The 23,987-nt window shown below is 39.8% G+C and overlaps 1 protein-coding gene across 2 annotated transcripts in view; it reads left to right on the top strand.

Moving 5' to 3' along the window:
• The window catches only part of LOC310905612 (uncharacterized protein), a 724,478-nt gene that overhangs the window by 482,690 nt on the left and 217,801 nt on the right, over window positions 1–23,987 (top strand). For both annotated transcript variants that reach the window (XR_014589159.1, XM_083852137.1), the window contains one exon: window positions 14,288–14,332. Coding sequence is in view for 1 of the 2 variants with exons in the window: in XM_083852137.1 (XP_083708263.1) it covers window positions 14,288–14,332 (45 nt within the window). In the remaining variant the exon portion in view is untranslated. The remainder of the gene's footprint in view (window positions 1–14,287; window positions 14,333–23,987) is intronic.

Genomic DNA, 23,987 nt, shown 5'->3' with positions numbered 1-23,987 from the left:
ATTAAAGAATTAGCTCTGTCACATCTTAAATAGGGCAAAATAACGTTGCTAATCAAAATCTGAGCACATACAAGGTGATCATTTACCTACTTCCATCGCACATTGTTTGAATAGTTTGTATTATGGATGTGAAATTGCCCTCAAGGAGGCTAGTTAAAGTAATAAAGGCTTCCCTTTGCCTCAGGAGCCACTCCCTTTGTGATATGACCTTTCTGTGACTTCTGAGCTCAAATAATTATGAGGAGAAACAAATGCTTATTTTAAGTCTTTTTGAAGGCTTTTCAGGCATTAGGTTTTATGGCTAGGCCTTTTTTTTTCCTCTTTCTGAACTAGTTTTGTGACTGGGTGGAGCAGGGAGGTGTGGGGGGAAGAAACAATCACAATTGAAGACCTTGAACGGTGATTTCTGTGCTGTGTGTTGGGGTTTGGGGCTCGCTTTGAGGAAGGAAGGTGGTTTTTAATCGAGGACAAAAGCGATTGCAGTCCTCTGTGCTCCCTGCAGTGCTGCTGGGGGCGGCGTGGGCCGAGTTTACCTCAGCTCGTGCCAGTGCTGCAGTCACTTCAGCTGTCCTGCTGCTATTTCTGAGTAAGGTGCTCTCACCCCATTGCTGACAGGGGACAACGAAAGCCCAATCTCCTAAGGTAGGTAGAAGTGTTAAAGATGAGGTAGAAATGAAGTGAGGAGAGTGTTCCTGTCAAGGCTGTGTTGTGCATGGATGTAGCGCTGCCTGAGGTACTGCTGGTGTTGTCGGGCTGTGTAACGTACCATGTCATGCCAGCAAGGTTCTGCTGGGACTCCAGAAACCAGACTTAGTCAGAAAAATGCAGAAGTAGACACCTTGAGACCTGTTTATTTAAACAAGATGTACAGGGTATGCTGAAATCCAAGCATATTTCACTGTGGCTTTAAGAAACACTGTGGCTGTGACAGCAGCAAGCTGAGGCCTTCCCAGCATGCTGTGAGCTGCAGTCCTGAGATTTGAAATGTAATGTCTAGGCCTGTGTATGAGGAACATCAAAAAACCTCCTCAGACAGAGCTGCCTGCTGGCTCCCTAAAGGTCTCAGGAGAAGTGAGGTGATGGGCCTCCTGCTGATAACCAGGAGGGCCAGCGATGGTCCTTCCTGAAGCGTTTGTGTTGGTGATGGGCTCTTCAGGTTTTCTGTGTACTTTGGATCATCTGCGCACTCAGCAAACACAGTGGGTAAACAACCTTTTTATGAGGTATAGATTTTCTTACGGTTAATCAAGGGTTTTAGAAGGAAAACCATAAAACTCTTAAAGTTGCCATAAACTTACAGGGCTACTTAGCAACGCTGTAGAAGACTTACTTGTGCCCATCTGGAGTCAGGTAGGTCACTCTGCCTGATAACCTTTAGGGGTACTGTCTGTGGAAACCTGAAGGTTGCTCAAGTAGAAGCGGATAGATAAGGAGAAATGCTGTAAAAGAATGAGTAACTTCCAAATATGCTTATTTCTACTCTCGTTCCAGTTTTGTGGTAACTGATGATTTCTGAGTGTCTGTGTTCAGAACTACTCACCAGGCAATTTCTGCAAGCTTTCTTATTTGCAGATGACTTGGGAGAAATATGTTATGAGTAAAAATATTTGGGCAATGCTGGAGAGACATAACAGGTCATCCGCATGGTGCTCTCAAGTTGTGTCTGGGTGAGCAGAACCTTACACTCAGATTTTTGGGAAATGTACAGGTTCTGAGTTGGAACATAACTTTTAAAATGATCAAAGATCCACTGAAAAGTCATTGTTTGTTTGAAAACAGTGCCTCAAGAAAACATCTTTCCTAGAAACTTCTTGGAAGTAAAGACAAAGTGAAGATAAACACTCTTCATCTGAGCAAATATTCATAGGAAATTGTCTGTCGATGTGCACTTTGCCCAGCAGAATTTACAAAGATGCATTTGGGAGTATTCTACCCACTCGACTGTAATCTTAACGCAAAGTGTAGAACTAAGTATACAGTTACCATTTGAAAAATCGCTTAATATCTTTTCTGCAAACTTTCTAATTTTTTTAATTAAAACTTAGCACTCCATTCCACTTCATTAGATCCATTTAATTTCCATGTATCTAAGCAGTTTTTCGAGTACATAATTAAAATAGTTTTAATAAAATCAGTACTTTCTGTACATTAACATACTCAAGAATCTGTATTTTCTTGTTGATTAGCATGTGATAATAAAAGCATCAGTGTAAAGTAATAACAAAGAACGAACCTGGTGCTGCTCAAGAAGTCCACCCTGAAACTGCCCACCGGGTGCTTTGAGGGAATGTAAGATCTGTATGTTTTAGTGAAACTTTTCAGGAGGAATGAATGCAGCAATAATCCTTGATACTCACTTTTAACAGGGCAGCAAGGAGTCCTCATGAAGACAAATGGCCTGTGGTGTGCATCTAAAGGTTTGGGTGTGTGGGTCCCAAAGTACCATATAGAGGTGGATTTCATTAATCCAGTTTTTACAACTGAAGGAATTGGGATGTAGAAAAAATGACTTGCATATGGTCGATCAATAAATTGGAAGCAGAACTAGTGGAGTTCCCAGCAGTTTTCTTTGTCACGCTCGCTCTGAGAGGAGATGAGACGAGACTGTGGTGGTTCTGTTGCCTAGTGGCTACAGCCTGTGGATGTCTGGAGGAAGAGAGAATGTTTTAGCAATCGATATCTGCGTGGGATGAGGATTAATCCCATCTGCATTTTCCTCTGATAGGCCAGTGCTATGACTGAAGGAAAGAAATGACCCTATGCCTTGATCATTCTATTAAAGAAATAGAAAAAGCTACATGGATATGTACTATATAGTTTCAGTCTATAGCTCCTTCTAAAATGTGAATCAAATATAGATGGAAAATTGATGAGGAAACAATGGCTTACCGGACAACAGTAGCATCTAACCTGCCTGATGCTCCCAAGCCCACGAGACTCACGTAATGAAAACTAATGTATAGTACAGCAGCAAGATGAATCTGGGTAATCTTGTTCTCTGAACTCGCACTAACTTTGGTGGTCTTTGCAGCTGACTTTCAATGTATACTTATGCTAAACTGTTTTATGCAACTGGAATTTTGTATTCTAGTACATGTACAACCTTGAAAAGGGACTAAATAAATCACTGGTGTGTTTGGGAGTTCTGTATGTGCGTGTGTTCATGTATGTTTGTGTGCAAATATTTGAGGGTGTTACTGAAAAGGAAATATGATAAATAGGAGCATACACCCCTGCTTCTAGTCTGCTGCCACGGCAGACAGCTGTCTTGCAGACCTTTTCTTCCAAAGGCTCCAGACTATGTGCCACGTGCCAAGTTATTCTGTGGCCACAGTATACATCACAGCACAGTTCGCTGTGTGCCTTACAGTACATGCAGTGTATGGTGCCATAACAAACTGTAGCAGGATACTAAAAGCCCATAAGCTCTGTTCTGCAAGAGGAAGATGAGAGAGATTAAAGGCATAGTTGGGATCCACTTAGGCATTTAGATGTCATTTTAATTCTATGCAGCCTCAGAATGAAACCAATGTAAATGTAACTTTCAAGTCCTTATCTGCTCTAGGTAGATATTAGCAAAGCTCTTTCAGTGTATGAGCACTACATTTTTAACATAGTTTTGTAAACCCCTTTGTATGTCTTTTTTTCCTGAAAAGGTTGTAGAAACTCAAGATATATCTGACAGTTCACTTGCAATGGATGTAATTAAGCGAAATTAATTAAATTAGATTACTTCTAATGTATTTTCATGCATCTTATGCAGATTATAAAGAGTTATAAATGGCTTGGTCTAAAGGCAATTGAGGGTAATGGGAATCTTTGGGCCTCAGGTTAGGCTCTGTAAGAGTTTTTCGGTAAGAGGATCAGAGTGTTTCTATGACACTTGAAAACTGATAGGATTGATACCTCTGTTAATAAAACTCTTAATCAAAGCTTCTCTTTTCTCAAATGTCAGCTTTAAGGATATTGGCAAAAGCTGTCGAGGCTAAAGGATTAGCTATTCATCTATTTTCTTTCTGGTCTTTCTTGATGCACCCTTTCAGCTGTAGATACAATGCCCTTACCTGTTCTGAGGGAATTTCTCCATGTTAGACTTGGTCCTGCAGTGGTACTATAGGTGCACTGTGAGCACTTGGCCATTGGTTCACCTGAATCTTGACACCTACACCGTTTTCCTTGTGGCAGGTTGTGGCAGCTGGTGTGCAACGATCAGGTGGTACAACCTAAGCTTGCTTATTTAGCAGGAGGAACAAAGTACAAAAGAAAGACTTTTGACAGTAAGCAATGTGTACATCTCTTTGACATTAAAACTGATCAACGCATGCTGGAAAACCAAAGACCTAACTTGTACATGTATTTATACATCTAGCCTCTGCTGCGTGTGGTGGGACCTGGGCCTTAGCATGCACTGGCCACAGCCCTTGGCAGGCCCCATTGATTTGCAGGAAGGGAAGGGGGCATGGTTCATCCCATACTTCGGCTCGTGTTTTTCTTTAAAAGTTACTGTTAAACTGATGGAGTTAGCAACCATGCTATAACCCACCACAGTGATAAGCTGCCACAGAGCAGCTCCGGTGCTCTTGCTATGCTATTTGAGAAACTCAGTCCCTAGCTGCCCCTGCAGAGGAGGAGTGTGCTCTTTGAACTACACTCGGGAAAGATGGGTGTGTTAAATATTTCAAACTTAAACAGAAATTAGCAACATTGTTCTGTCTTAAAGTGATTCGTTTTGAGAGCTCCTCTGGCAATTGCTGTTGAAGTCCTGGCATTAACTTTGCCATGCTGCAGTCTCTGTTTCCATTCTGTGTTTGAATGGCAGTTCATTCCACAGGCTCAGTGTGGGGGAATTATGATGCTATTCAATTAGCCAGGTAACCTCTGAAGATTTGCTAATGTATGTATAAAATAGAAATCTGCTCTTAAAACTTTTCTGACATGCACATTCATTTCAGGCACTACATAATGGTTATGTAATGTACAGAAGGCAGCCCCCATGGTGGTATTCCAGGGATGGGTTTTGTCCCTTGCATACCAGAAGAGTGCTCTTTCTTACTGGGTCAGAGATCTGAGACCAGAATGTCAAGCACCGTCTCTTATGAGATGGTGTTCCCATGTAAAATGAGGCATGTGGAACTGGCAGAAGAAGAGTTATTTAGTAGCAATAAGCAAGGATAATACTAGGTCTAAATCCACAGATGGTAAATATGTGCACAGAAAATCTTACTGTAGTGGAATTAAAAGCCATATATTTATATGGGTTATGTTAGAGATAAGTATTCTGTATGAGCAAGGAACTACACCTTCAGGACGCGTGATTTTCTGTCAGTTTTTTTTATTTACAATGAAACAAAAGAACAAAATTTAAACTCCAGGGAAGGAAAAAAAAGAGTATGCAAGACTCTCTTGTTGACAACTGACATCTGCTAACGTGCAGGCAAGCTATGAAGGAAGAAGCCTGTTTTATGCTTAGAAATGTTGCGTGGAAAATAGTCCCACCATTATTAAGTTGTATACACTCCAAACTGGGGAACTACCTGCTGCACGGTCTCCATTAGATTTCACATCAGACAGTTCCACTAGTTTATTCACAGTACAGACTCTTGCTTGTGATGATGTATGTCTTGTAGGATTTCGTTTGCTTGCTTTAGAAAGTTGCCTTCCAGTTCATCTCCTCTGTGTTCAATATGAACAGCTAATTTATAAAAAAATAAAATAAATAAATAAAAAATAATGTGGGGTCTTAATACACTGTAAATTTTGCCAGTTTCTGGGACTGGACTTTTCTATCTCAAGCTTCATAAAATGGAAGCATGGGAGGGCCAGGAAAAAAAAAAAAAGCAAGTATAATCTATAACAGGTATTCTATGTTTCAAGGAAATTAGAACAAATTACTCACTAGAAGTGATGCTAATAAATTAGAGTAGGTGTAAAGCATTCCGAACAAAGCCGTTATGTAACAGTAGAAATCCCAAATGCGATGTGTTGCTGAAATATGGGCTTGCTGAGCATGAGTTTGCTATTGTTTTAATAGTGTTGCTCTTGCTGTTTAAGTTTGCAGGGAGATGATGTATTTTACTGAGAAGCTGCTCGAGTGAGCAGATGAACAAGAGTATTCAAAACATCAGCTGCAGAATTCCATGTTTTACCTGTTAAAATAGACTTGAGGTTTAAAAACACACAAAAACAAGAACGCCCCCTCGAAGGGTTTTTAACATGTCATAAAGAACTGTCAGTGTCACTAGGAAATCTTCTCAGTCTCTTAAATATTTGCAGCAAGTTTTCCTGTTCGCTGTCTGCCTTGGCTATCATGTGAGTAATGGTGCTAATGGAAAGCTCAGGAACAATGTTTTGATGCACAAAGGAGTGGCTTGGGAGCCCAAAGTAAATAGAAGCCAGGGCTGTGCTGGCTTTTACTTGTTCATTCCTCAGTTGTTCTTCAGCTGAATATTGTCAGGTTAATTTCTGCAGTCTTTAATTTGAGTGGGAAACTCAGCACTCCTCCCCACTCCCCCAGTTTCAGCTCTGTTGTTTCCTGGCTCAATCTCCAGTGTTGTGTTGAGGCTCTGACCTCATGTTCACTTAAACTGGACAGATAAAAGCTTCAGAAGTCAATTTAATTTTTTTTTCCTAGGCTTCATTTAGCTTTGGCAACGAAGGGTGCCATTTGCCAAGCTGTTAGGTGATGGCATCTCTCAGTTGGTACTGAGAGGCTGGGGGAGGAGTGCGTTAGGCTGAAATGTGTAAACAAGTAGCTTATTCTCATAACACGGGGAAAGAGCACCATCCTATAGCAGTGCTTGGGCTTGACTCAAAGAGGTTAGCTTTGCAACTAACAACAGAAAACGTGAAGGTATTTCATAGCCAGAGTATAGGAGCACAGCGAGTGACCCAGTAACTCAGCGCATACGGAGGAGGAGTCTGCAATAGCACAAAGCTTCAGCTGGCTTCTCCAATGCTGCCGAGAGTAAAAGAGTGCATGCACAGTTGTGCTTTCAGAGTTTAGCTGCAAAAGGGCTGCAAGCCCAAAAAGCTAGAGCTAAGTGTGGATGGGCTGTGTTTTAGCTAGGCCGTATCATTTCAAGGGAGGATGCGTTTGTCAGGGTGCTGCTTAATATAGCCGTTGTTTTAATAGGGAACTGCTTGGGTACTGAAGTTAACCTCACAAGCTTCTGAAGTGTCAACATTGTTTGGCCTGGGGCCTTTCATCAGTTTTCAAGGAGCCATACAGAGAATTATCTGGGTGGCTGGGGCAAGGTGGTGTCCTGCATGCCCTGCATCTCCAAAAAGCTGCACGTGCTTCTTCCCACCTGCTGCCGGGGTCCCAGGACAGCACACCTCCCTGCCTCCCTGCTGGGCCATGCTTTGCCTGCTGGTGGCTTCCTGCTCCATTTACCTCATCTGTACTTGGCAGTGATGGGGATCATCGTGCTCCTTCAGTGCTGCAAGTGGGTCCAAACAGGCAAGTTTCTGGCTCTGTTTAAAACTTATCCCCAGCATTATTCCTTCAGAGCAAAGAAGTCAGCGGATCGATCCCAAGCATGTAAGACAATCTTTGTTTATAGAAGAGGAGAGTTATATTTCAGCATTTTTCTGACAATTATAGTAATCAAGCTAAATTATCCATAAACCAGAAAAGAGTATCAATTTTACGTTTGAAGGAAAGTTTTTTATTAAAAGATAGTTTTGTTTGGTATTTTATGCCTGGGATATAACCGCTTTAGCCACCCAGAAACCAGACTGTGGTTTGTTTTTTCTTTATTATTGCTTGGCAAAGTTATTGAGGAAAAATATCAGAATCTGAGGTGATTCCAAAAAAAGTTTTCTTACCCTGACTCAGTAATTCTGTCTTCATGGATTTGTGTCTTTTGTGGGTTGTCACCGTGGCTATACACCTCCTCTAACAAAAAGCTTTTTAAAATAGGGAATAAGCTCCTGTTGTAGACCTGGCAATTATTTGGGGCTATCAGCGAGGTGATGGGATGCTGTGAAGGCACAGGCTCCTAGCTGTGCCTTGTTCCTTACTCAGGTTGGCTCCTGTTGTCCCAGCAGCATCCTCTCGGTGCACTGGTGCTCCTGTTCCTGTGCATTTGCAGCCCATACGCTGTACAGAAATCATAGATTTAAAAGTATCCATAATATTGTGAGATTTGTATCTCTGCTTTTTTGTGAGTGGCTAATGAGACTTGGTCTTTATTCCTATTTTTCCTAAAGTTAATCATTGAGTAAGTCACTGCATAACAACAGTGCAATTTTGGAGATGAAGGGGCACGGCTTCTTTAGTAACTTAACTACCAAAGCCTTTCTTAAAAGAAAGCAAATATTCATGCACCTATAGTACACAACAGTATTCTTGAAAACCCCTTCTGCATACTTCAAGGGAAGTCAGGTTCAAAACTGATTTTTCAAACACATGCAGTGACTGGTTCAACTCTTCCAATTTATTTTGCTGAAAACTTGCTTTTTTGAAACTTGCATTCATTGCCTGTGCAAATAACAGGTTAGGGTTCTTTACTCCAAGCATAACTTCAATGGCTCCCCTTTACGGCTTATTTCAAGGATCATATTGTATTCATTTCACTTACCAAATAAAAAAGACCATTCCACTGAAATGCAAAAAATAAACCAAAAGTGGTGTAAATTATTTTTGTAACATCAATCTTCAGCGCTGAATGAAAGAATGAAGTCTGGAATAATTCCTGCATTGAAAATTAAGACATCTGAGTTTATCTCTGGCTCTGCTGTTGTGTGTTGGTTGGGGAAATTGTGTGATCTTTCAGCTTCACTCTGTAAAACAAACAAATGGGCACAAGTGTTGTGAGACACTGAAGTGTTTGGAGCTCCATGACAAATATTAAGCAAGTTAAGAGCAATAGTTTCAATCGCTAAATGTAGGCTTAATGATAGTCTGTGATTTATTTAATGCATTTAGCATTTTTCTTTCTCCATGCATCATTCTGATTTATACATTTGTATGCATGATTGTGTAGGTATCTGCAGTGTAATTAGAGAACAAAGTTCAGGCAGTGGGTTATTAATGAATGACTATAAATATCATTTAATGCATATTTCTTGCTCATAAACAGTTCGTCTAAATTAAGTGTTTTTTTCTGCTTATTGGTTAGATTAAAATCCAAGAGACTAACAATTACTGCCCAAACAGCATTCTTCAGCTAGTGAATGCTTTCACAGATATGTGCAGTCAGCTGAATACTTGTGAGCGCTGTATTACATGATCCTTCAAAGGAAACCTTGCAGGCCTTGTGCTTAAAAATGATTAATGGATTCTTGTATTATTTGGCTATATTTGTTGGCATTTCAGACTTATTCTGTAGCACCTGATATCTGAAAGGTACAAGCTTTACTTATTTTATAGCAGTAAAGAGCAACTGCAATTACTTGGAACTTTGTAATGTACAAAAGCAACCAACAAAGCGTAAGGCCAAGTACTTTAAAGCAGGACACATGCTAGCTTCCTCTGCTCTGCCTGCTGGGTCTTGACTTCATTTGTCACTACTGGTGCTTTGTTTCCAGCACAGTATCAGAAATAGTATTCCCTTGCACACTCCACCACTACAGATGACAAAGGAAGTTTTTTTAATCACCTTGCTCTCAAACTATAAAATAGTTCAGTCTAGAGAGTGCTGCACAAATGGTTGTGTCTGGGCTGTGGGTGTGAAGACCCCAAAGAACTGTTAATAGCTTAAAATGGAGGATTTCACATCTTTAACTTGCTTGAGTGTTTTTAGTGTTCTGGTTTGATTAAGACTTAAGTTATTCATTTGCTTATCTGCCTGTTTTTCCCCTTGGGACTATGTTTATAGTCTCCACTTCTGCGGAGAAATTGCTGGTGTCTTTTCTAACCTCAGAATAGCGTTTTCCATCTGTCTCTGCATGCCTGGTCGTTGTATGCAAAAAAAAAAAAGAGAACTCCTTGTTATCAGTGCCTTCTACATTTTTGCATGTTTTTATATCATCTTTGTGAATCTTAAGTACTTACTGGACATCCCGTTCCTGTAAAATTTTCAGTGCTCGGTCAGTCTCATGAAACAGCACTAGTACTGATGCTGCCTTACAGCCAGAAGGTCAAGGGATTTTTCCAGTGGTCCCGAAGAGGTTTCTGAAGCCATGGCTTGATGTATTAGCCTGGAATTTGGACTGTTGCTCCAAACTTTTTCCTCCAGCATTTGAAAGCTGGGCTAACATTGGGATGATTGGTGTAACCCTGTTTCCTCTCTTAGGATACAGTTTGCCCTCCTGGGAGGTGGACTAGTGGCTCTCCTGAAGGCGTGTGAAGAAGCTGTCTTGCACAGGGGGGTAACTGAGTTGAACTCTAACCACTGATGCTACAAAGTAAATGAGAAGGCTGTCATCGTGTGCATGCAGATGTGTGTATTGCATGCCTTTGCAATTTCTAGTAAATTATTTAGGATTGAAGATTTTATATATGCAGTGAAAATATTCAGATTCTCATGACCATTGGCATCACCAGCGTGTTGCGTTTTGTTTGTTGGAATTCTGTCTATGAAGCGAGAAATGAAATTTTAAGTGACTTTTCAGGGTCCTTACTCCCAAGTCCTAACTGAAGCTAGGATTTAGTCCAGTGACTCTAGGAATCTGACTCCACTAGAAATATAAGTATTTGGCTTGGAGTGAGGGATGCTCCTGCTGTGTCCCTCACAGCGGAGGCGGTGGGAGGCTGACACCTCTTGGCTCCATTCACGTTCCCTGTGTTGTCTCCTGCCTTGTGTTAGCGAGCTCAAAGAGGAACTACTAGGTTTGGCATTAGAAAGAGCTCATGATTTTTGAAGCCTAGAAAAAAAACACTGTTTTTTATAGACTACTCTCATACCTATTCAGAGAAAGAGATCTGTTTGCAGCCAAATATCAAAGAAACTTTGGGTGAGCACAGGCAAATTGGTAAAATTTTCATTGGTAGAAATTTCTGAGAAGTTAAAAAATGCCAAGACAAATAAATATTGTATAGTATACAGGATGCAGCAACTTATTGAAGTGTGTAGCTGCTTACGGAGGCATGTCTGAGTTTCTCTACCTCGCAGCTGTACTGAACTTGTAAGAATCTACTGTGACTTTAAAGAACAAAAAAAAAAAGCAGATCCATAGTCTCCAAGGCTGCGAGTAAGTGTCGAGTCCAGCAGGTTTCACTTGCTGCGTGTTTCCCTTCTCTTGAATAAGTGGAAGCACAAAATCTGTGCTCTCCTGCCTTGCTGGGTTGTTAGAAACAGAATGGGGCCTGGCCCGAGGTTCTGTGCCCAGCTCACCCCAAACTCTCAGCTAACCTGTTTTGTTAACTGGATGCTTAACTAAATGTATCGTGCGTTGGGCTTTAAAACTGGGAAAGAGTAAAAGCAGTGTGGAGCGCTATTTGGAGACGTTCTGGAGGGGCTACTCATGTGTTAAGCTGTTCTTCAAAGGGGAAGGATTCTTTCTAGTAATGCTCTTAGCCAAAATTTGTTGGTGGGATTTTCAAGATGTCTTGGAATGCTAGCACGATAAGTCACTGTTGGCTGTACAAATCTAATTATCTCGGCTTTTTTTTGGCAATGCTATTTTGATTTACTTTTGAAGCTCTTAATGAACTGCATTGGGAAAGAGATTACATGATTTATGTAACATTTATTTTCTTTTATTCTTTGTGATCTGTCTTGTTATAAACTATGAATTGTTTAAGTGCTTTTTTGCTTTGAACTAGCAAGAGTGGCAACATATCTTGTTGGGTTTTGTTCATTTTTTTCTAAATGAATCTAAAACATGATTTATGTACCAAACTGCTAACCCTGCATCCTCAGGTGAAGGACGCCTCTCAGGTGATCCCCTCCTTGTGCGGGTGAAGGAGCAAGTCAGCTTCTCTGCCCACCTTTGGAGCCACTATGTGGAGATGCAATGGGGAATCAAAGGCAGTTTGCTCCTGAGGCATAATGACAGTGTCACAGAGATGGAGCTATGAGTACTGATACATTTAATTGGGCAAAGAATTTCAGGAGAATGAAACAAAGGGCTTGGCCTGGCTGCAGGTGTGTGCGCTCAGCGTGAGGAATGAGTGCTCTTTTTCAGGTTTCTTTGGAGTTTTCTCCTCGTCTCTAACTCGAGGTTGAAGAAAACCCTGATGCCCTAATGGCATTTCTTGTTCCTGAGGGGGAGAGTATTCCTTCTGCTATGGAAAGTCAGCTAGTTTAGGGATAGCAAAAGGGGTTGGATCCAGTTTGGAGAATGCTGACCAAGTGAAGCCGCTGAACAATGAAGAATTTTCTTTATATATAAAGAATTTTCTTTAATACAGTCAGACGTACAATTAACAATAAAATAACTACAGCAATTATACTGTTATATTTAATGGTAGTTAGCAAGTGAAATGTGCACAAATGCCTTACCAGCATATTATAGTTAATGATATTTCTGAACTGCCAAAGTCAAGGAAAGCATCAAAAAGTGAAGGCCCATCTCTTAAAAAAAAAAAAAAAAAAGGGGGGGTGGGGGGAAGCTAAGGCCCATCCGGAAAAGCAGACTTAGCAGAAGTTATTGACGACTTAACTGTGTGAGGCAGTGGGCTGGCTGACTGCTGCTGGCTGTGCTGTGAACCTTTCATCGTGCTTTACTGATGTAGGTGGATAGGCTTATCCTCATTTTCTATATGAGGAAATAGAGGAAGTGAGGGGAAAATGGATTTTGTTTGGGCAGTGTGAGGGAGTCACTGCAGAGCTGGGGAGTGCGGCGAGCCCCTGTGAGCCCTCCTGATCTCAACCAGTTGACCTTTTAAAGTTAAATGCATAGAAAATACGTATTTTTTTTACATGTATATAATGTATGTATATACGCGCTGTTTACACATTACTGTATGTAGGAGTTGGTATTAAATGTCAGAATTCTTTTTGCTAGTTTTGAACTTCAACTAGACACCCAGCCTAAGAGATGTTTTTCTAGATCCATTTTCACAACAAAAACAGACATTGTCTTCTGCCTGTAAACTGCATTTGAGCAAATGTTGACCTTAACTGTGAAGGAAAGAGTGATGGTGTTTGGATTTTCTTTTCCTCCCTCTGAAATCAAGGAAAAGAAGCAATTCAAATGTTAATTGAGGAATTTGTTCATGTAAAGGGTCAGTAGCTGGGGTTAGTACTTAAAAGTATTCTTTCTCTTAACAAAAATAAATACACTATGCAGTTAGCATTAAGTAGTGCAATTTGGTGCCTCAAATGGTTTAGAAACTTAAAGCATTTTCCCTATGATTTTTTGACACTGTAAGGTAATATCAGCAGTCTTATGCCATTCAGCTGACTTTGAAAAATGACACTGTAAACTCTTCCTTGTTACTTGCGTTTTTGAGGGCTAGATTATACAAAGTGCCAAGCCCTTGTGTCCTACTGAGTTAGTGTGAGTTGAGTGTGCATAGGAGACATTTAACGTGGACAACCAGGCCTTGTCTTTTTTTTTTAAGACTAATGTGGGATGTCAGCTATCTTTAGATTTACTGCTAGATAGTTTACTTATATAAATGCTTTGCACTCCTAACAATGCTGGCTGAACAGTGTAAAATCTCTTCGTATCTGGTTTGCAGGGTATCCATGTGCTGCTACGTTCCTGTTTTCTACAGGAGTGACATATATTCCTGTTTGTTTTAACTCTTGATTCACATCCCTGTTAAAGAACGTTGGGTAGCTGTTTCTAAAGACAGCAAAAGAAATATTTGAGTGATGGAGGGCACTTCATGGCAGCTTTGCTGAGTGCTACCCTAGGTAGCTCAACCAAACCCCTCAGTTGTAGGCCAGTTACCGCTGCATGAGCAATACCGAGCTTGCAGTCCTCTGTCCTCTGTATGAGGTAGCCTCCATGCTGTAGTCTGTAAAATGATGATGATAGCCTGTAACTTGCCTGAGCTGCAAGTGAAAAAAATAAAACAGACATCTTGGTAGCCAGACTTACTCTGATCAGTAATTCCCTTGTACATGTAATGCTACTCTAAGTTTTGTTTTTTTAGGAGTGTTATATTTTGACTGAAAATTTAGCTTGACCTTTAAGATGTATGAGAATGCAAAATTGATCAAGAAATCCAACAGTCTTCAATCCAAAATCTATCTTGGATTAAGTAAAGCGATGAATTTCTATATACATCCAGAATATTCTTTTTAATGTCTGATATTCCATGTAGTGCTGGCCATCTCCAACATGTTTCTAAAGAAACTCTTAATAAATAAACTAACATGTGTAACGTGTACTCTGTTTCATTGCAAATTTAGCATTATCTGTGATTTATTTCTTTGTTTGTTTACAGAGAAATCTACTGCTGGTGCCAGAGCTCTGTGATTTCTATCAAAAGGTAAGAGCTACTTTGTTCAAAGATACCTGAATGATATTTGTCAGTTCAATATAAATCTGGTTTTAAAAAAGGGTAACAATGATACATAAAAACAAAATTTAATGAAAAGAACTCGCATTATGGGTGAATTTCATGAATCATGTAAAGGTGTGCATAAAAAATTGAATATGTACACTTTAGATCTCAGATCTAATAAATATTTCATTGGATTAAGAAATGCACTCTTGAAGCTTACCTGTATATAAAACATAAGAATGCATTATGGAGGTAAGTAAGGTACTCTGTCAATTAACACACTTGTATATGTCTGTCACTAAATATATACATATATCTTCTGAAATTGTACAACCACCTTAAGTCTAGTAACTTAAAAATGTAAGCCTTTGAGTAAAACTAACTGCTGGGGTCACTAAATACTTGCATAAAGTATACACCATAGAAGAGCAATATAACTGTGGGATCTGCTAATACACACACTGAAAATATGACCTTAATGCTTGAAGTTGTCATAGGTGTATGCTTTGGAGGTAGCTGAGGCTTTATTCTGCCATCACTGAAATCAGAGCTGAGATTGCAGCTGACTTCAGTAAAAGCAGAGTAAGTCCAGTGCCTACTTCTTTCGACAGGCTTGTGGTCAAACCACAAATAAGGGCATTTTGCTGCAGGCTTTAGAAAATCCTGCTGTCCAGAAAATGCCTTTGTGGATCAGCTCCCCACCTGGATGGGATGATGAGGCTTCTGGGAAGGGCCTCGCCTTGGAATTGGTGTTGAACTTCTAAAAGTCTGTGTCATGTCACCTGTCTTGCCTCCTGCCAGTGCAGTGTTTCTGGAGGTGGCTCCCTTTGGCATTAGGTTGTTTTTGCTTTGGGTTTTCTGTAAAGGTGTTCCTTCTGGTCAAGTCTGAGCCGTTTATTTTAGTTCAGTCTCCCATTTACAGTGCTCAGAGGAGTGTTTTGATGGGAAGTATCAATAACATATTGAATGTTTCTATGGACTGGATTTGAAAAGCCTAAGCACCAATAATCAACTCTAGTTCTTCAAATTTTATTGACAGTGCATTAGCAGATGAATATTGCTTTTGTAATATCCAATACCAAGTGTGTGGAAGTGCTAGCAATTCAGTATAATAGCAGGGAAATGACTCTTCAATAAAGCAAAAGAAATTTTCACATCTGAACAAATGGAGTGATAAACTGAGTTATCAGCCACTGGGGTGAAGAATTCTGCAATAATTCTTTAGGAGTAATGAGAAATAGTAAAGAATAGAAGTATGTTTCTGTCACTTCAGAATGAGAATTGTTCAGCTTGTTTTGATATAGATGTTCCTGTTAACATTACTTTCATCTACCTGCTTATCCATTTTGTATGGTTCTATTCTTTTGGGTTCAAGCTGCCTTGAGGTGTTATGGGGATGGAGGGAACAAGCGTTTCCAGCAGTGGAATCATCTTAACCAATAATATCAGCATTGTATGATGCTGTCCAAGGAAGAGGTACCAAATTCTAAGCTAATCTTACTGCCAAATACTGCCAAAGGTAGTTTTGAACAGTGAAGACACATGTGCATGTGATAAAGTTCTGCTAGCGTAATTAATATTGTAACTTGGCTCGCAGATTCTGTGAAGGCTTTGTGGCCATGTTTTGCATGAAAACTGTGTGCGTGTGGTGGTTGTGTTCTTATACTGATGCGGCTGGGATCAGCAGCTACTTAAAGAATCAGGAAAATTATTGTGAATGTTGAGGTGTAATGCATATAGCTTCTTACACATCCTTCGTACCAGCCCAAGCTTATCTTGAGTATCTGTTACCAGTTCATAATGTAGCAGATGTTGCATATTTTCTGTGCTTTTTCTTGCTGCTAAACAAGGCTGTTTCTTTCCCCCAGTTTCAAATAAAAATGCTCCAAAAAAAAAATGTGAATCCAGTTCTCTTACCCACACTGTAACATCCAATATTGTTGAGTGTTCTGAGGTTTGAAGATGAAAGAAACGGGCCATAAGTTATGGAGTTAGAGGACAATATAAACAAAATGACCTTTGGTATCATGCTTGCCATGTTCTGATGAATAAATTGAGTTCATGTTTAACATTCAGATAATATTCCTGGCAGAGCAAAACATTGCCACATTAAATGTTCAGATCAGAAATGTTAAATGCAGACTAAATTAAGTTGGATCTTAGGACAGCAAACTTAAAATGAATAACATGTGGCAATATTTGATTTAACAAAGAAATGTTTCTTTTTTCCTTTTTTACTTTTTTCCTTTTTCTTTTTTTTTACTGTAAGTTTAAAAGTATAAAGATACACATGCCACAATGCAGTGCCAGGAACGTTAACTGCTTTTGATCTCTCTCTTCAGATATTAATGTCTCCCCCCGAACACACCCCTTGTTTGGCGTCTTAAGAGTTTTCATACCAATAAAGATGCAGAGAACAGCAGTCTTTGCTTCTGTTTCTTAAGCTTGTTTTCTTAGTGTTGCATGATCTATGCCCTGAAGAGGTCAATTTTAATCAGCCTCCAGGCACTGCTTAACGTTTAGGGCCAAATTTTCAAAGAAGGCCTCGGTTGGATTTTGATTAGTGAGTGTGTGATCGTTTCTTGCACTGCTGAGTCTCCCAAACACATGTATGTTTTTGCCTGCCAAAGTACAATACTGACTTCTTTGAAGTGAAGATGTGGTCGTCCATGCTACTGACATGTGCGTTCTTTGTTTGCAAATCGGGTAGTTGCACATCTGTGTGTATCTGCCATTGATTGTGGTTGTACAGCTGCACCTGCGTTTGATTGTGGGTATGAAATGGTAGGTATGGAGCTGGAATTTATTTTTGGAAAGGCAGTACCAGTTTTCTGTGAGATTAGTATGATTCTCAGTCATTCCTGGTTTGTTGTTTTTTTAATTTAATCTTCTGGGAAGTATTATACTCTGTAGAAATCTTCATTTTGCTGGCACTGAGAGCTAAAAGTAACTCTATTGTGCTAGTATTTTAATAAAAGGTTCCTTGGCTTCATGGGAGCACAGAGTTCACAGGGAAGGTACATAAATCCAGTCCATTAGTCATTCAGGCTCAAGCAGTGTTTTAAGGCAGCAGGAACTTCACGCACAAGGCTGTTTAGATATCTGTGATGACTTCTCACCATTATAATCCCTGTAGGAATGCCAACCACCAGTGTAGAAAAATGCCTCTTGCAAGCCACAAACGTCGGTGCTAACATAGAAAATTGTGTCCAAAGTAGTACTGATTTATGTAAGTATTGCACTGTAACAATACCCAGTACTTTGATACCCCTCCTATGTACTTCGGTGAGGGCGAGGAGACTGCTAGGGTGTATCACCAGTTACTGCTTAGGCATGTGGTTATGTTGTGACAGACTCTAAATGTTTTAGTCCAGATCAGGACTCAATGCCTCCCTTAGAGCAGATGAATTGGTGCCTGCCTGAAGGATTATTTCAGGCAAATATCTTGGTGTTAGAGAAAGAGTCAACGCTGTCCAACTAGGAACCTCAAAGCTGAAGTGGATTTCAGCATTATCTTTTTTTTTCTTGTGCTTCGAGAAATCCCTTTGTAGTTCTCCATGCAGACTTTCCAGACAACCCACTCAGGAAGGATATTAGGATCCAGGGCATGGAAACCAAGAATGTTTTAGGTGCAGACTTGTCAACAGGAGCTGCTGCAAGGCCCCTTTCTTTGCGGACTTTTCTTCTGCTTGTAGCACAAGCAGTGGGTTGCAGTCCTGCCCTGCATGCCAGCAGAAGCAGCTGGAGCATAGCCTTGGCCTCACTGAAAGAGGAAACAGGCCTGTGATGATTTAAAAACTGGGCAGGTTGGAAGGGAGCAATTCACTAGTAAAAGTTCATAACCATGCAATTATGGCACAGTGACTGGGCAGGCTGAAGTTCATTGGCCGTTTGAGGCTCTCCGAGACACATACCAGCCTCTGAGAAATTCTGTATTTAGTTTTAATTCATTTCAGTCTTACTTGAAGGTTCAGTTTTTGGCATGTGTAACTACAACAGAGCTTCAAAGAGCATGCAGCCAGAAACCTTACTGGGTTGCCCAAGACTTCCTCTGTATGTGTTCATGTATGTGTTTGCAAGCTGATGCATGTCCTGCAGGACACGCACTATAACTCTCTGAATTCATTCACTTGAAAAATAGTGTAAAAATAGTGAAAAATTTGTATGTAAGAATCTGAAACGTAACTAGCATGAGGAAAAGAAATGCGTGGTCATGAACATAACTGCAAACTGATCTCCCCACCCAGCATATCCCAGATACTTTTGGCAGCTGAAAATAACACGTAAAGAATTGTTAGTTTTGGGAAAGACAGAAATAGCATCCCAAGTCCTAGTGGAGGCTAACAGTATCTTTGTGAAGTGCACTTAGCTTTGAAAATTGCTGTATAGTTTATAATAAAAAGGAACTTGGGAACAGAGAGGAAAAGTATTGGAATTCTAATAAATAAGAGCAGGAGAAGGCAATTGCTATGACTACTTTGCTTTTCTGTCTTTCGGTCTGAAGAGGATCTCAGCTGTATGCTGCATTTCTTTAAACTTTCTGAAATTATGCAGAGACTTTGAATTAGCTTTAAGATGCAGGGAATCCTATGAGATCTTGACAGGGCAGTTTGTTTTAAAAACCAGCAAGTCAAACAGAAAAACCCTTCAGAGTACCTTATTGACCTCTGTTAGGGGTAATATTTTTTTGTCGTTGTTTTTAATGCTGCTTATCCTTGGCTGCATCCTGTGCTGCCTGAGCAGTAGCTGGAGAATCAAAGGAAGCAGCTAATAGGTGCTGGCTTATGCGGCCTCTGCTGGGCACCACGCTGCTCGAGCTGTGCCTGAATGCGGGGATGTGTGGGAGCACCTGTCATTTAGGGTTACCGCTACACTCACGTCTGCAGAAAGAGAACAGAAAGGCTGGAACACTTCTGTCATGTTGCTGATGTTCAGTAACAAAACCATACTGGTAATGAATAATGCCTACTGTATAACAGAAGGAAATTGTGTTTATTTTATAGGCCTTAAAGTTATTCTGTCTACTTGGTATGAGACACCCCAAATTCTCAGTAAATTTTTTTATCATCATTTGCGCTGACTCTCAAGTTCTAGCTTTGGTGCTGAAGAAAGCAGGCAGCATTCTTTCACTCGGGCATTTGGGATATGTACTGTGGAAAACAGTTCTTCTGATACAGAAGGTAATGAAAAGTCTCCCACCACTGAAACAAAAACGTGTTACTAGAAACAATGACAGCTTGTCAGACTGAAAAGTAGGATAACTTTCAGAGATGTGAAAGAACAAACGCCATGTGAATTGAAATATGTATGACTTGACTAGAATGACTTGACTTAGTGCTGGAAATATACTTGGTAGCTTGGTTTTTGGTTTTGCTGCTTTGTTCCACATGGTAAAGCTGCATTTAGGTGACCATGGGGATTTTGAGAAATTTTAGCAAATGAATGCATCGGCTGAAAGATGAACATAGGTCAGATTCTGTCATACAAAGCCCTTACCAGTACTTGTGACACTGGAGAACAATTTGAAACTTGGATAGAGCAGAATGGATCCCATCAACTCTGAATCTTATAATAGAGGAGTCTCTTGCAATTATGCTTTTTTTTTCCCCCTAGCTAGGGCAAAGCCAACTTTTATAAGCCACCATTTACTTGCACCCTGACACTCACAAAGCAAGAATTTCCTTTTGTCCAGTTACCTGGCTGGGAGCAAAGCATCAAGCCCACAAACCTATCTAAGCCTCCTTCCAAAAGTCCTGCTGATAAGAGGAAAAGATACCTCATCCTCAGATATTACCTCAAACATCTCAGTTGCTCTATGGCAGCTTTTCTGATACAAAATCATGTCTAGCAATAATTATTGCTGTCACCTATTGTTGCATTGTGAGGGTCTTGTCTGTTTTCCTTCCCAGGGCTTCTGGGATTGCACCGTTGGTGGACAGACTCTGTCATACCCCTAATGTGGGGATGAGCCTTAGGCTCTTTAAACCTGTTAACTCGAGTCCTGATGTCCCAGTGCCTTGAGCATGCTTCATTGCCTGCCTCCCCCATGTATCTTCAGAGTTTTCAGGCAAGGACTGTGCCAATAGTGGAAGCAAGGCTTAGGGAGTAAAACAAACAAAAACACAGTAGGTAATACTAGGTCACTGTAGGAATAAGGATGAACTCTTAGAACTTACTAGCCTAGGCTCAGTCTCTTGCAAGTTTGGAGTAGACTCGGGAAAAGAAGAAACTCCCAGGTATATTTTCAAAACCATGACAGGGCATGAGTTGTTCTCCCATCATTACTCTCCTCTTCCCTAGGAGGGCCTGTAAGGGCCCAAATCCCTGTTCATATCTATTCCTAATGAACTATACAGCATCAGTGGCTGGCATCCTTCACCCCTTCTACTCCTTCACCCCTTCTACTGCATGTACATCTTCACAGAGATGGAGACTGATGCTATGCCAGCGACAGCAATCTAAGAACTACCTGAACACGAACTAACACGTTCATTAGCTGCTAAACTTTGTAAGATCATACTATGATTTCATATGTCAAATAGAAAAAGACAGTGTTAAGATGGTCAGATAGGTTGTTTTGGAAGGGTGAAATCAAAACATGACACTTAATGTCACTGTAAATATAAAACATTTTTGGGTGTCATACTAATAACATTCTTTGTGTCCTCCTCTTATGAGAAAATGTGGTTGATAAATTATTGAAGAAACAAGGTTATTGAGAACTAAAATATCTTTTAACGCTACTTTGGCTACTTCTGTTCTTGAAATGCATCTTTGTGAGTTGGTGACGGTTTTAATTCTGTTGTTCCTCCCCATTTTTGGTTGAGCGGAGCCGTGCCCATGCTGTGCCCACTAAAATCAATGGAGGTAGAGGTTGGAGATACCACAGATGCTGGTTTTGGGAAGGGTGTTTTTCCCTTATCCACCAAGCCCTGCAGAGGATTGCATTCTCAATTCAGTCCTGAGCTCTGTAACAGGTGACCTGCTAAGCCTGAAGCCATTGTAATAAAGCTGTCAGAATGTACAGCAAATTTGGACTCTCTACAAGCAGAATTTGAGAGCTGTCATCATACAGAAACCTTTGGTTCTGTAAGTCACATTCTATAATGTACAGTTCAATGAACAACATGTTAATGTTCTGTTTTCTAAATGTTGTTTTGACATTTAAATGTTGAAAACCATCTTGAGTTAATTAAATGTGGAAGCTTCTAAGTGAATGGAGTGTGCTGACAACTCATCATCTAATTACCCATAATTAGGAGTAAAACAACATTAGCTAATAGAAATAATAAATAATTGTGATAGGGAAGAAAATTCAAATGTGCTGTCCAGCAGCATGGCAGTTTTTCTCCCAAGCAGAATTCATATGTGAAAGCCCTGAATACAGTTCTATTTAATCACAGACTGTATATGTATAGGCATTTTTCACTGAAGGGTTTAGGTTAATAAGAGCTGCTCTGAGAAGAGAAAATATTAAACGATGTTTTAGGCTGATGAATTCCAAAGGCTGGGGGATGTTTGTTGGAACAAAATAATGATGATAAGGACAAAATAGATCAACAAGGGGTTTGTACAGACTAAGATTTTTGTTGTCATCTAATCTTGTCAACACCATTAAAGGGATGGGGTGAATCAAGGGAACTAAGTCAATTTGGCTTTTTTTATTAGTGTTCTTTGCCAGTTCTTAACTGACAGATTTTAACGATGGAGAAATCAAGTGTGGGCAAGTTCATGTTGTTCACTTACCTTCAGGATGGTTAGAGAGACAACGTTGTTCCAAAACATTTTACCTGTCTGTTTATCACCAGGAGCAATTTTATTTACTTCTGGAAATGGAAAACATCTGCTTCTTGATGACCTAAAAATAATACTTTGTTGTAGTTGAAACTTAGTGTCTGTTTTTTTTGTGTGTGTATAAAGCTAGGAAAAACTTCAAATTTCTGCACTTTCTTCAGATCTGTGGTTAATAAAGTGTTTGTCTTCCTTCAGTCTAACAAGGTGTAGTCTCAGCAGAAAAATGGGTTCCTTGCCACAGGCATCACTAGTTGCTGCCGTTCTTTTTTTTCCCCCTTATGTACTTAAATTGTTTTTAAGAAATGCTTTATTTAACAAATTTGTGAGATGGCAGTAATCTTTCTGTATTATTGCTTTCTGTATGTTATTGCTATATGTTATTTTTCATGTAAGTGTTACATGAGACATATAGCAAAAAATGTTATGCATATTGTGTGCTTGAAATAATACAAATTGAAACGAGTAGTGGATTTTGAAGCGGGTAACACATTCAGTTATATGTATTCCTTCTATTGTATGCTTAGTGTGCATGCATTTACCATAATCACTTACAGAAAGAGAATTAGGAAGATAAATGAAAACAAAAAGCAACTAAGTTAGGGCTGATGCCCAGCTGGGGATTCCACCTAGAAAAACCTATAGGATTTGTTCAGGAAGATGTACCCATAGAAGTGATAGTGATATCGGTATGAACACAAGGTAACAGGGACATATAAGTATGTAATGTAGGTGCGTGTCTAACATGCCTGCTGCACTGAGAAACACCACAAAGAACCCACAAAATAGCCATTGATAAAGAAAGCAAGAAATTAATTTTTTTGTATCAAAAACTGATCTTGGTAAGAATGGAATCTAAATTTGTGGTCACCTTTGTTATGCTACCATCATTATTCTAATGTTTTTGTTTTGTTTGCAAAAAGTAAAAGGAAGAAAGATGATCATAAAGTATTCTAGTTGAAAGACTCGAAGACAGCTTTTCATAATTATGTTCCTATTTCTGTTACAACTCCTCATTTTCTGAGATCAATTTTTGCTTCAAGAGGTGATCCATAGATACTACCATGAATATTTATATTTAGAGAATGAAGCAGGAGCATTTGTAAATCTTACCCTCTTAATTAATGCCAGTCTTCAAGGTTGTGTTTCCTGGTGATTGATAATAAAAAGGTTTCCGTGTGGCATGGTATTCTTTGCAGCATGAATCATACACGACCATAAAATTGTTAGCTACATCATTATGGCTGAGTGTATTGTACTAAACGAGCACATACCAGAAAATGAAATGAATGTTTTATGTGTTCTCTCAGCTAGATTCAGATAGTGTGCAAAACGTACCTCTATGAACAAATCATATCCCTAAATGTGTTTTTTAAAGTTTGCATAATTAATCAGAGTTCACATTTTACTCCTGGAACACAATGAATTTAATTCCATACGTCTTTATGTGCTGAATGGCTGAGAGCTTGGTTTGGCTGTCATGTGAGTAGAGATGATAACGTACATGTCTTGCTGATTTCAGTAGCATTATATATATATGTAAGGATTAACAAAACAGTGACTTGGCAAGAAATTTTCTAGACCAGCTATAATCAAAGTTTTAAAAAAATAGCCTTCTAACTACAGTTATTCTCTTTAAAACAAGGTAACTTTCTATGCTATGGGTGGTGGCCAGGAACTGCTGTTAGAAAAGCTGCAGTAATATCTTACAGGAATTGTTATTTTCTGACTTGATGCTCAGTGACTAGACCCATGGCCAGGTGTCTTACATGATGCTTTTTTTCTCTCTGTGATGGGACCCTGATGCAACATGGGAGATGTAATCCAGGTAGGAAGATCTATTTACAGC

The sequence above is a fragment of the Anser anser genome (genome assembly GCF_964211835.1).
Source record: "Anser anser genome assembly, chromosome: 11".
NCBI classification, from domain to species: Eukaryota; Metazoa; Chordata; class Aves; order Anseriformes; family Anatidae; genus Anser; species Anser anser.
This window is presented reverse-complemented; position numbering and strand designations above follow the sequence as displayed.